This window comes from Perognathus longimembris, chromosome 11 (genome assembly GCF_023159225.1).
Source record: "Perognathus longimembris pacificus isolate PPM17 chromosome 11, ASM2315922v1, whole genome shotgun sequence".
NCBI classification, from domain to species: Eukaryota; Metazoa; Chordata; class Mammalia; order Rodentia; family Heteromyidae; genus Perognathus; species Perognathus longimembris.
Window position 1 is genome coordinate 37,487,979 of NC_063171.1, and position 14,287 is coordinate 37,502,265.

At 37.0% G+C, this 14,287-nt stretch overlaps 1 protein-coding gene across 1 annotated transcript; it reads left to right on the forward strand.

Annotated features, from left to right (window-relative positions):
• The first annotated feature begins 5,223 nt into the window (after positions 1 to 5,223).
• Positions 5,224 to 6,165, forward strand: LOC125360161 (olfactory receptor 10J3-like). Its single transcript, XM_048358195.1, has one exon. It carries the CDS (start codon positions 5,224 to 5,226, stop codon positions 6,163 to 6,165), a length of 942 nt encoding a protein of 313 aa, XP_048214152.1.
• The last annotated feature ends 8,122 nt before the right edge of the window (positions 6,166 to 14,287 follow it).

Genomic DNA, 14,287 nt, shown 5'->3' on the forward strand with positions numbered 1-14,287 from the left:
GAGGATCGGAACAGGGATGAGAAATATCAATTTAAGACTATAAACTATCAAATACCAATATAAGACTATAAACACATATACAGTGGAATTCAGGAAAAGAAGACTACACTGAAACACTTCAATGTGACTTCAAGAGACTTTAGTCTGAATAAACTAGAGCTTTTGAAGGTCATTGTTGGTGTTCTTGGTAGCAAGGATCCCTAAGGCTCCAATTCTCCTTAGCAATTTTAGCTTCTATTTCTCATACGTGAAGACACATTCCATAAGAGCTTAACCTCCCTCCCTGGACATTGGAGAACTGGACGGAAAATATGATGGATCCTTATCATGACCACAGTCAACTGTAACAATGAAAATTAGCCTTTGCACTCTAGAGAGTGTTCCTCATGGCTTAGTCATCTCTTCCCATGTGTTACTCTCAGGATTTAGAGTGAGCTCTCTCAGTAATGAGGTCTCTAGGTACTCAGCAGTTTGGATTATGCCTTCTGTGACTGATCATTTGAGAGAAATGAATACTATCTGAGGAAGAGATCCCAACATTTGGGACAGAAGTTTGGTACCTCATTAAGAATTCCCAAACTACAGTTGTTGTTCTGAAAGATTCTTTCAGCAGGTTAATAATAAAAATCTGAAGGAAGTTACTGTGACATTTTCTGACCTTCACTTTGGTCTCAGATGGAGAAAGATTGAGATAGACAGTCTAAAGAGTCAGGTTAGACTGCTCCTTCCTGTCTAAAGGGTAAGTTATACAAATGGTTTTCTGAATGGTGTTTAGATTTTCCAACAAGGAAAGGATACCTACTAAATTATCATTCTGACCTTGAAATGAAAAACCTCATCGACTATTCTGTGAAATAGCATTATTTTCCAATGTGACCTAAAATTAAATTACTGGTGGATTTTAAATCATTTTATGACAGGTCTAGCAAAAGCTTTGGGAAAATTCTGTAACTATTGGTAAACGTCTATAATATTTTTTTCAGACAGTCAAATTTCTACCATGGTGCAGACGACTCAGGCTTGAGTTCAACTTACTATAAGATGAAAGAAACAGTGAATGTCACATCTTTATATGCCAGGATGAAGAGTACCTGTGAGAACATACAGTGGATTATCTCATAGCTAGTGAGTGTCTGTAGAAGAAGCAGTCTCTCATAGAAAAGGATATGATTTCAAGAATCTGCCAAGGTAGGTGAATGCATTGTGTAACATAGGGAAGAGGCACATGAGGCACCTGAAAGATATTTAATTGGGTCTGTACCAAAGACGGGTCAAGGAAGGAAGTTTCATGAATGTGTCTCTGTCACTTTTCTCTTTCTAGCATTAGAACAATTAAAATGCTGCAGAAAATACTTTTTTTCTGCTTAAAATCAAGCAAATTTGGGGGTAAAACAAAATTTAAGCAACATGTATAAGATGGGTTAAAAATTTTCTTAGGACACAACATGGCAAATTATGTTCCTAAGAAAAGATGTGAAGAGTATATTCATCTAGGATTGGGGCAAAGCTGAATCTTATTTGACTGTGTGTGTGTGTATGTGTGTGATTTATTTACTTGAAAGAACATGAAGGCAATAAAAACACCAAATTCAAAGACATTACCTGATTTTTTTGGCATTTTTTCCATTCTTTGTGTTTTTCTCACATTCTTTTCTTCGTACCCACATTTCCTAGAACCTAAGTGAATAACCCTACTCTTGCTGTTGCCTTAAATGTGCCACTCCATTTTGTAATCTTTGCTGGTAATTCTGTTTGTGTCTCCCACATACTAATACAAGCAAAGAATTTTTAAAGTATTTCAAATTTACAACTGACTAATGATCTGATTGAGGAAACACAAGATGTACTGCAAATACATGAATAGACATTCTGGTCAATAAAGTGGAATTAAACTTTAAAAAACATTGTACATGAATTTCAGTGTACCCAAGTATAATGAGACTGTGATTTGGCATTCGTAGGCTCCAGCTATAAACTTTAACACAGCAAGAAATCTAAATATCACTTCAGATGGTTCCTAGGTATAGTAATTGGATGAGCTCTTCTGCTCCAAGGGAGAAACAAACTGTTGAGCATTATCAGAAGAGGGATTAGAAGCAAAATTAAAATATATCCTATGTAATCTAAACCTATTGTCAGATAGCATTGCAGCAGCGCATAAATCCGATTGATGCACATGCACAAACCTTCTTAAAAGCATGAAAAAGGCCATATGGCCACATGAGAACATGACCTGATAATGGCAACATCTGTAAAGTCAAATTTTTGGTGTTCAAATAATTGTTTTTTTGAATCCACAATCTCCAATCTTCCTGTCCTCCTTTTACAAATTTAAAGTAGTCTTTAAAAATAAAAAGTATTAACACCTAAGAGAACTCTTTTAATTAGTGGCTTCCCATGTGTTGAATTCAGGTCAAATTCTTCAAATGCATTACCACATTTAATCTTTATGAAGACTTAGCCTTACATTACTACAATCAATTTACAAATGAATTTGACTATTGAAGGAATTTTTGCAGGCATGTCCAGTGAGAAGATAGTTCAGAAGGATACAATGTCAACTTCCAAAAAGAAAACATAGGATCTGGCTAGCTGAAATGAAGGAAATGGATTAAGAGTCAATTCCAGTGACATAGGTGTGATAATTGGTATAAAATTTGGGTGTTAGTAGACTGTATAAAGAAAACAGGAGTCTTCTTTCTGAGCTTGCATTATCCAACCTACCATCATGATCTCTTCTTCTATCCATTTTCCTACATATGGCACGATAAATTCTTTTTTCTCTATGGTAGAATAACATCTCATACATATGTACTGTGTATTCTTTATCCAGTTATTGACTGTCAGTCAATGTCTTGATTCCATGTTTTAGCTATGGTGAATATTACTGCTATTATCATGGCTGTATCTCTTTTGTATGTTATTACATTCTTTTATATTGATGCAAGTGTGGTATAACACAATCATATGGAAGTTTTATCTTTAGTTTCGTGGGGAACCACTTCACTGATTTTGATGGTGGCTCATGTGTATGATCTGGATCTAAAAACCAGTCACAGTATGACATGACTAGAAAGGGGATATTATTTTGGAGATAATCCTCTCAGTGGGGGTAAGGGAAAAGAGAGGATGCTAAGAGGGTGCATATTATAGAGGTACATTATATATGTATGAGAACAGCGCAAAAGGCACCTGATTAAAAGAAGGCGGGGGGGTAGTTAAGGGAGAGTGACAGAGATGCTGTGAATTTCATCAAAGTACATCATTTACATAGCATATATCACAATGAGGCTTTCTTGTAAAACTATTCATGCTAATACTTTTTTAAAAAAAAAACTAAAATGAAATACAGAAAAAAAAAATAGGACAGAAGCAAGTATTCAGCTGACACTGCCTTTGGGTGATTGAAGGGGAAAGGAAGCAATTCAGTGGATCCTCAATGCTACGGAGGGAGGTGATGGTGAAACCAGGCAAGGTGCAAGGTTAAATCTGCCTGGTAGTCTCCCAAGGTGAGTTCACTTGGAGTAAGACAAACAGTAGACAAGCCAACTCCATACTCTCGCTAAACTGATGCAGAATGGAAAAAAAATTAAATAAAACAGCACATCTGATCTTTTCTGATGAAATTAATTTTCTTTTTGCTGCCACAGTAGGGGAGACCACAGCCTACTTGAATCAACATCATCTGGCTCCTAATTCTTTCTTTTCTGTGGCAGGAGTCAAAGAGACAAGCCTATGCTTCCTTATGCAATTATTTTTCATGATGTTAGAGGGTAGTTCTGACAAGATCTATGAGAAGACTGGACAGGGGAAGTTCTCCCTTTTCTAGTCTTTCAGGATGACAGAGCATGATAAGTCCTAAAATTGCAAGGACTGCACAGTGCTGACAAGGTAGAAAGTGTATCATTTCAGACACCTTTTATCTTTTACTACATCACAGGTAATTGTGTTCTTGGGGTACTAATTCAAGGTATGTTGACGGAAATCTGAGGAGTTGGGCACACTAAATATCTCAGCTAAGCCCATCTCTCCATTTGCAAAGTTGTTTATCTCTTGCACAGTTCTATTGAAGTATAATTGCTATTTTAGTGAACTGAATACACTTTTTGTATACAGTTGATGAGATTGAATATAAGCATACACTCAGATCACTACATTAAAATCCAGGTAAAGACATCTACTATCTTCAAAAGTTCCTTATATTCCTTGGCATTTGTTTCCTTTTGTTATAAGACACTTAACATCAAATCAACCCTCTTCATAAAAATTTAAATGTATAATGCAATGTTATTGACTCTGAATGTGTGCTGCACAGGAATGCTGAAAAACTAATTCATGTTGAAAAACTAAAACTTACAGTACTTAAATTAAAATCCCCTGTTTCTTTTGTTCTTGACCTGGTAAATGCCACTTACTTGTTTTGTACTTATCTGAGTCTTTTAGATACCTCATGTAAGTGAAATCATGCAGCATTTGTTCTTCTGTTACTAAGGTATTTCATGTAGACTAATGTCCTCTAGGCATATCTGTGCTGTTATAGATGGAGGAATTGCTTTCTTTAAAATAGTATATCATTCTATTCTCTGTTTACACTGCATTTTCTTTATTTGTTGGTCTGTAGACATCCAGGTTGTTTTCATAAGCTCTCTATAATGCATGGCGATACATTAAATCTCAGTGTTTAGATGTAAGGTTCTGACTTCAATTCAGTTCTATAATAGGATGCTCAAAATCACTAATCATTGGGTTAATGTAAGTCATAACCACTGGGAGATATCGCTCAATAGTTAGGCTGGATGTTAGATTATTTTTTTAAATGTTGTCACAAGATAGCAAATGTTTAAATTATTTGAGCACCATGAGTAAAAATAACTTAAAAATTAAACAGAGGACTATAATATAATGTAGTACTTGTTGTTTATTTCTATATAAGCAAACTTGGTAGAATTTCTCTCTCTACAAACTTCCCCCCTTTCTTCCTGCTTCTTCTCTCATCTGCCCTCAAACCTAGGCATCCCAAAGTAATCTTTCTACAGTACCCAAGAAAACACTGGGAAAAAGGGAAGAGTGAAGCATTGGTCAACAGCTGATCATGGAGAGCTTAGCTTCTGGAACCTTGTGCAGGATGGACACACTCCTTACAGTCCACCCTACTGTGTTTGGTGGTTAACACGATACACCTATCCTTTTTGTCCAAGCTCCTCCAAACCTACACCTGCCTTAATGTCAAAGCCCAACACCACTTTCGTGACTGAGTTCCTCTTTGAAGGTTTCTCCAGCTTTCAGTGGCAGCACAGGCTTGCACTCTTTATGGTTTTCCTGACATTGTACCTAGTGACTTTGTCTGGCAACGTGATTATTATAACCATTATTCGCCTGGACCGTCACCTGCACACTCCCATGTACTTCTTTCTGAGCATTTTCTCCATCTCTGAGACCTGCTACACTGTGACCATCATTCCACGGATGCTTTTGGGTCTCCTCAGCCCTCAACAGACTATTTCTTTCCAGGGTTGTGCTGCACAGCTCTTCTTTTATCTAACATTTGGCATCAACAACTGCTTCCTGCTGGTAGTTATGGGTTATGATCGCTATGTGGCCATCTGCAACCCCCTAAGATACTCAGTCATCATGGGTAAGGCAGCCTGTGTCTACTTGGCAACTGGGTCACTAGGAATTGGCCTGAGTATGGCCATTGTCCAGGTAACTTCTGTGTTTGGCCTGCCCTTCTGTAATAAGTTTGTCATCCCCCACTTCTTCTGTGATGTGAGACCCCTGCTGAAGCTGTCCTGCACAGACACCACTGTCAATGAGATTATCAACTTCGTTGTCAGTGTCTTTGTTCTTGTTCTGCCCATGTGCCTGATCTTCATCTCCTATGTCCTGATCATCTCCACCATCCTTAAGATTGCTTCAGCTGAGGGGAGAAAGAAGGCCTTTGCCACCTGTGCCTCCCACCTCACCGTGGTCATCATCCACTATGGTTGTACGTCTATCATTTACCTCAAGCCTAAGTCACAGAATTTTTTGGGGCAGGATAGACTTATCTATGTGACCTACACTGTCATCACCCCCCTGCTGAACCCTGTTGTCTACAGCCTGAGGAATAAGGAGGTCAAAGATGCTGTGCGCCGAGCCCTGGGGCTAAAAATCCTCTCACCTTAAACAGGATTGCTTGCTCAGGAATTTCTAGATAGGTAAGGGTAGATAGATAGATAGATAGATAGATGCTTCTATGATGCCTTTAATTATGAGATCATGAAAGACAACCTAGTTGAATTGAATGAAAAAAACAAGAAGGCTCCTTTTGTAGTAGCTCTTCTCTGGATGTTGCTCTAGAATGGTAAGAAAATGGACAGGAGAAGGCAATGGAAAGATGTGCTTGTTCCTGCTACTCTGCTACTCATGCCCAATTCTACTCAAATGCACTGGCACAAAGCTATATATAGCCTGAGAATACATTTGGTAATTTTTAAAAATGCAAGAGGATGTTAACTAAAGTAAAATTCTACAAACATCATTATGCCTCTACTGGGGTTTAAAGTCATAGCTTTTCCATTTTTTTTTTTCTGCTTTGGTGCTTACTCCCAGTGCTCTATCATTTGAACCATGCCACCACTTTCAGCTTTTTGCTGATTAATTAAGGGTAACTTCCTGTGTTTTGTGGCCTGCAATGGCTTCGAGCTATGATCCTTCAGATCTCAGCCTCCTGTTTACTAGGACTGTAGGAATTACATAGCACTGCCTGGTAACAACAAATGGTTTTGAACATAACCCAGGGAAAAAACTCTTTATTGTTGTAGAGGGTATCAGAGTAAAGTATGCAACCACTACTATTAAGTGAGGAAATATATAAGCCTCTGCCCCAGTAATGGTGGGACAAAGGGTAAACTAATTTAGTAGTGATACTCACTAGACACTATGTTGAAAATGAACTATACAGCTTGTGGGGGAGGGGGACCGGGAGGGAAAAGCCTGAGAGAAAACAAAGAGGTGATACTGTTCAAAAAGAAATGTACTCAACACCTGATATGTATAAATGTAACCCCTCTGGACTTCAGCTTTACAATAACAATTAAAAAGTAAAATATGTCTCTGTTCCATGTGCTGTAGGTTTTCTTGCATTCTTGTTTTTGCATACCCTGAAATTGAATCATAGCCAGGAAATCACCAAACTATTGGAGGAGTGTACAAATCTTCCCTAAATGACACAGAAATGTATCTGAAAAGCTAGAAAACAACATTAGGTACAGAGAATGAGAAGTTGAACTGTACCCAGTTGTGAGATGCACAAATAAGAAAAATGACTAAGAAGTAGAAAATACTTAAAAGGTGAACTTATCTTTTTCTTGTTCTTTTATTGTCAAAGTAACGTACCAAGGGGTTACAGTTTCATATGTAAGGCAGTGAGTACATTTTTTATCAAACTTGTTACCTGTTCCTTCATTTTTCCCCCACCTTCACCCCTTCCCCGTTCCCTCCCCACCCTCCCCCGAGTTGTACAGTTGGTTTTCAGCATTTTGTCTTCTAAGTATTGCTGATGGCATTGGTTCGCCTTTTATCCATTGCCTCTCTAGTTTGGTGTTCCCCTTCCCTAGTTCCAATAATGTACATACAGTACTCAGTGTACCAAAGTCAGGTACAGTGACAGCAGGGGTAAAAGCTTGGGGAAGAAAGACAAAAGAAAAAGGCATAATTTCATAGGGTACATTGGAAATAACGACATCAAAGATAAACCACTTTTTTCCAAATCTTGTAGTTCGTTTCACTTAGGATAGCTTGTGATCATATATACATTTCTATTGCGCTACTAAAAGGTGAATTTTTAAAATAAAGTTCACCCCAGGATGAAAGGACATAGAGGTCAGAAGACTCAAAGTAAAAGCAGAAGGCCTTTTGTGGGTGACACTTAAGCTCTCTGAAAGAGTGCTACAAACATAAATGCTTTAAATTTAACTTTCACAATACTGATGATTAATGAGCAGAAAGTTGAAGCTTCATTTGGGAATTTAAGAGGAAACTCCTAAGCCATCCATTGCTTCAGTAGTTTATTGGATCCCTTCAGCTTTAATCAGAGTTAAAACAGTATTTCACATCTTCATATCACAGGAGGTAGAAAGAAGTACATATTCTAGTACAAGGAAGGGTCTTCTCCTTCTCCCTTCCCTCCACTCTGGTGCACCCCAAAACAGCTGATCCTGTGACCTGACCCAGCAGAGGCAAGGTCTCTCCATGTGTAGATTAACAGAAGCTGCTTTGCAGAAAGAGCAAAAGGAAAAAGGGAGAAACTATATATGTGCACCCATCTCCTGACCCCAGCCCCAGATGAACCTTGGTCTCAGGGCTCTCAGTGAGTCTCTTTCAAGAACTGTTCATGTTAAGATGCTTTTTTTTTCTTTCAGTTCATGTACCTTTTCCTGGATCTTTTGCTACTAATGATTTTCCAATTTCCGTGTATGTTCTGACTTTGCGACAATTATGAAGGGTTCTGTAAAGTCCAGGGCTCTCAGGAAATACAAATTTCATTTCAATTATTTTTCTTTTCTGCCTGCTTCCCTGACTTAAAAACAGTTGTAATACAGGAAGCATCCTGTAATGAGGCTTCTGTACTTCCATTTCAGTCTCATTCTTAGAGTTTCCAATTTGTGCAGCTTTATAATGCCATTTATAGATCAGTTAAGGTTATTGTTGCACGTGTGAATTTTCAAAAATGATTGTCAGTTTACTGAGCTCTATTTACTGTCAGTTAATTTCGTTGTGAGCAGCACAGATTTATCTTTTTAGAACTAGTTGAAAATAAAAATCTGTATGTTTCAGAATCCATGAGAACAACTGTTCTTCCTCCTCCTCTTCTTTTTCCTCCTCTTCTTTCATTTCTCTTCCTTCTCCTTCATCTTCTCCTTGTCCTTTTTTTCTTTTCATAAATCAAACCCAGAACCTGGCACATTATGTGCTCTTACACTGGGTTGGACTCTCAGACCAGGAAGTCTTTTTGTTTGTCTTCTGAAGGTTGTATATGAACAGTTTCACACCTGTGCTCCAAAGTCTATTCAGCAAAGACTATTACTCATTGACAGTGCTGTGCTTACTATCCACAATAGATGGAAACTGACAGTTGGCCTATGCCTTTCAAATTTTCAAGAGGGGAATAATGAAATTTTAAAAAATAATGATGTAGGACATGTCTAAAGTCAAAGATTTTGTATGAGAATGCTGCGGAGGTTGATAAGGTACTAGATGGAGGAACTAGATTTGGTAAATTATTGTTCAAAGCAGAGCAGATGACCTAAGGGCAGGAGAGCTCCATTTTGTGGGATTTTCCAGGCTTCTGGTCTGTCAATGCCTCTGCTTTCTCCAGCAGAAAGCTTCAGTTACAGATGAAGTTTAAAGAGCTGCTGCTGTGCTTTTCATTACTACTGAATAGGAAGGTGGGATGACCACAGCCTTCATTCACTAAATCAGGAAGGGAAGAAAAAAATGTTGTCATTTAAAGAGGAAGGTGAAAAAAGGAAAGAGGAAAGGGAGGGAAGAAAAGAGAAGAGTGGAAAAAAGGGAGGAAGAACAATACATTCTCCATTTTTTGTTTGTTAGGGTCAGAACATTTCTCAGTGGAAAGGGATACATAATCTTCATGGGTATTTACAAATCCCCTTAATGTCTCCATTTATGTATATAATTCATCTTGATCAGTCACCTTTGCCATCCCCTCCCCTTCTCCATCTAGTTACTCCTCCACCCATCTCATTATTTCCTAGTTCCATTATCACATGTTTACACAAGACATTACAGATTCATTCAACACTCATTCGTCTTTCCATTCAACTGTTACCTGCCCACTAGCCTACACACACACACACACACACACACACACACACACACGATATTTTGTTTCAACTTCCTAATATTTATTTAGTTAAAACATCTATTAATCTGTCATAGAGCATCTGGGCTATTTCAATAATGTGATCATTGTGAATAGTGCTTCAGTGAACATGGGGAGTGCAGGTACCCGTTTTATCTCTTTACTAGAAACCATTCTTATGAATGCTCTCAATAGATCACAAGGGACGTGGATTTTTAATTTTTTGAGGAATCTCCATACCGACTTCCATAGTAGTTGCACTATTTTTACCAACAATGTTTTAGAGTTTCCTTTCCATTGACAACCTTGCCAGAATTTATTGTTTTTCATATTCTTGATGATAATCATTCAGACTGGAGTGAGATAGAATGTCAGCGTTGCTTTGGTTGTTACTTATTTTATGATTGGAATGTTGGACATTTCTTCATTATTGGCCATTTCTGCTTCTTTTTCTGATAAGTGTCTGTTGAGCTTTTTTGTCCATTACTAATTAAGCTCTTGATTCTTTGGGGAGACAAGTTAAAGCTCCTTGTATATTCCCATTTTTAGTCCTTTGAAAGATGTATACTTGGCAAAGATTCTTTCCCATTCTCCTGGTTAACTCTGTAGCCAGTGAGTGCTTCCTTTGCTACTCAGAAGCTTTGTATCATAATGTAATCACACTTATAAAACCTTGTTCCTATTTGTTGAGCTACTGGAGTTTTATTCAAGAAGTTATTCCTTAAACTAATAAATTCTAATGTTTAACCTTTTCTGTTATGTAGAAGTCCCAAAGATTCAGGTCATAAAGTCCTTGATCCACTTTGAATTTATATTGGCACAGGGTGAGAGACAGGGTTCCAATTTCAGATTCTACATGAAGGCATCCATTTCTTCTAGCACCATTTGTTGAAAAGGCTAACTTTTCTTTCTCATATGTTTTGGGCTCCCTTTATGAAAAATCTGTTGGCTATAGTCATGTGAATTTATTTCTGGATTCTCTAGTGTGTCTCACAGGTCTTTTGGTCTATTTTGTGGCAATACCATGCTGTTTCCTTTCTTGGCATTTTGTAATATAATTTGAAGTCTGGTTTTTTTATACCTACAGTTTTTTTTGTCAAGACTGCTTTACTATTTGAAGCCTGTAATATTCCCATACAAATTGCTTTCTTTTCTTTTAACTCTGTGATAAATCTCACTGGGATTTTGGTAAGTGTTGTATTAAATGTGTAGATTACCTTGGCATTATTGTGCCAAGAAATTTTAAACTGACTTCAAACATTAGGGCAATGGAAAGTTTTCCTTGGGTGTTCATGACAGCAGAGATTCACGCATGCTGAAACTCTACCTGGGGACTTTTACTTCTAATTTCTCACACATAAAGAAACACTCCATAAGGCTTCAAACTCCCATCCTCTGAGACTAGAGAAATGACTAGAAAACATTACAGGCTTTGTAGCAGGACATCCTTAATATAGAAAATTAGTCTTTGCATCCTATAGATTGTCCCTAACATCTTACTCAACTCCTACTCCAAGTGGTTCTCTCAGGATTGGGAATATGATGCTTCTGCAATGAGGTCTCTAGGCACTCTGCTGTTTAGATTGTGTCTCCTGCCACGGATCATTTGGGAATATTGAGTATTATTTGGGTAAGAGATATCCAACCTTTGAGACAGAAGTTTGTTACCCTTTTAAGAATCTCAAATCCACAATTGCCCTTCTGTGGCACAGCAGACAGGATGACAAAAATTGGTAGGAGCTACTTTAATAGTTTACATGCTTCACTTGGTCTCAGATGCAGGACTGCAAGAGGCTTTATTCCCTTTCCTGGTTAAACAGCAAGTTTTAGGTATGACTTTCTGGGTGGTGTCTACATTAGGAAATTTCTATTAAACTGTAGCTCTACTCAGGAATTTTCAGTGGCTCCTAAGGTAAGAAAACACAGGCTGTTCAGAAAATTATCGTTGTTCTACACTCTAACCTTAAGTGAAGAAACTGGTAGATTTAAATATGATGATGAGCCTTAGCAAAACTCTTGGAAACATTTCATATCTATTGGTAAATATCTACATTTTATTTTTCATGCAGCCAAATTTTTAGCATTGTGCCAGTGAATCAGGCTTGAGTTCAACTCTCTATAAGATACAAGAAACAGGCTATCTGGGTGACTCTCACTTTCTTATGTGCCAGGTTGGGGAGGGATGAAGAATGTATGATCAGTTGTCATGCATTCAATGACCTGTAAAAGATGAGGCATGTAGTTTCTGATCAGTAAGAACGTGACTTCTAGAATCTTGCAAAGTCAATGGGATGTGTAATATAGAGAAAAGGGACATTAAATGCTTGATATTCATTTAGTGGGTCTATATCAAAGACTAGCCAAGAATCTATGTTTGCAAATAGAACTGCAAAATCTCTTCCTGCCATGTTTTTCTTCCTAGCTCTAGTACAATACTTTTATTTTGTAACTACACAATGTCCGAAATTACTGAGGAAGTCAATTTTCACTAAAATCTGTTTTCTGGATAAGATCTAGTAAATTTTTGAGTTAAATAAACCAAAAAATGGAGCAAGTTGAAAAAAAGTTTAGGAAAAGATATAAAGAGTATATTCATCTGGGACTATATTCACCGAGGCCAGATCATGTTTCACTTTCTTTTGTGTGTCATTCATTGAAAAGAACATAAAGGCAATAAGCAAACATACAAAAACTCTTCTAAATTTTGTGCAATTTTTCATGTTTACATTTCTTATCATTTTTTTCTTTCCTTCCTTACATACATTTCCTAGAGCAAACATGCATAATCCTACTCTTGTTACTGCTTTAAATCTGTCCCACTTTGCACCCTTTACTAGTTATTCTGTTAGAATCTGTAGCATACTTATTCACTTAAAACCTTTTAGGGTATTTATAATTTACAGCTGGCTAAGTGTCTGAATCAGGAACCAAAAAATAATACTTCATGCAATAGGCATGGACAGGTACTTTGGTCAAGTTAAGTTTTTAAAACAATGCATGTACACAAATTTCATAGTGTAATAGTATAATACAGCTGTGATTTGACATTAGTGGGCTGTAGATACCAATGGTAGCACCGAAAGGGAATATGGTTTTCACTTTTGGTTGTGCCTAGATATAGTAACTAGATGAGCTCGTTTGATCCAAGGGAGGAATAGAATGTTGAGCATTACCAGAATAAGGAGTAGAATGTTGGAAGAGTATTCCAGCAGCATATAAATAAAGCTTATCCTCTGGTATGCTTATACAAACCTTCTTAAAGTACATGAAATAGGCCATATGAGAATGAGGGAGGAGAACAGAAAAATCCATAAAGCCAAGTAGTCAAAGAATTGTCTACAAACCAGGAATATTTTCTTGAATCCCACATCTCCAATTCTACTCTTTTCCTTTTCTAAATTTCAACTGGCTCATTCATAAAAAATAGAAATGAATAACAACTAATGACACTACTAGTCATTAATGACTTTTTTGTGTTAAGGTTCAGGTCCAATGCTTCAGGTACATTAACCTATTTAATCTTCATAAAAACGTGGTCTTATGTTACCGTAATCAATTTACAAATTAGTTTTTTAATATTATGCTTAAATTTTTGGAGAAGAATTGAAGAAGTATTTGCAAGAGTGCTCGGCAAACAGATATTTCAGAAGAACATAATGGTAATGTTCTAAAGGAAGTCATAGGGTGTGACTTATTGATAGGTCAAAAATCAGTTAGGAGGAAATTCCTGTCATGTAGAGGTGATGACAGGTGTCACATGTAGGTGTTAGTAGAATGTATGAAGTACGCAGGAATACTTTCTTACTGAGTTTGGCTTGTCTCATTTACCATCTCCAGTTATATCAATTTTTCCAGAAATTTCATAATAATTAGTTTTACTCTTCTCTGTGACTGAATAATACCTCATTGCATATGTGTACCACACTTCATCTAATAATTGATTGTTGGGCAAATAAATAGTGTGGTTCTACATCTTGGCTTATTGTGATGAGTGTTGCCGTTCAGGTATTTCCTTCTATGTGATTTACATTCTTCTGGATTTATATCCAAAAATGTCAAGACAAGACAATATGATAGCTATAATTTTAGTTTCTTGAAGAGTCTTCATATATATGTATATATATATACATATTTATGTATATATACACATATGTGTGTGTGTGTGTGTGTGTGTGTGTGTAGCAACTCAAATGTGGTTTCTAGTCCTAAAAATTGTAATGGTATGACATACTTGTAACAAAAGAGATTTTAGAGAGAAACCACATTTGAGGCAGGAAAAGATAAAAAGATGAAGATTACATATGTGAAATATACATTATATATATATGAAAATAGTACAATGAAAGCCACCCTGTTTGAAAGACGGGTAAGGGAAACAGAGGCATAAAGAGTAATGCAGGTGCAATGAATCAGCTCAAAGTACAT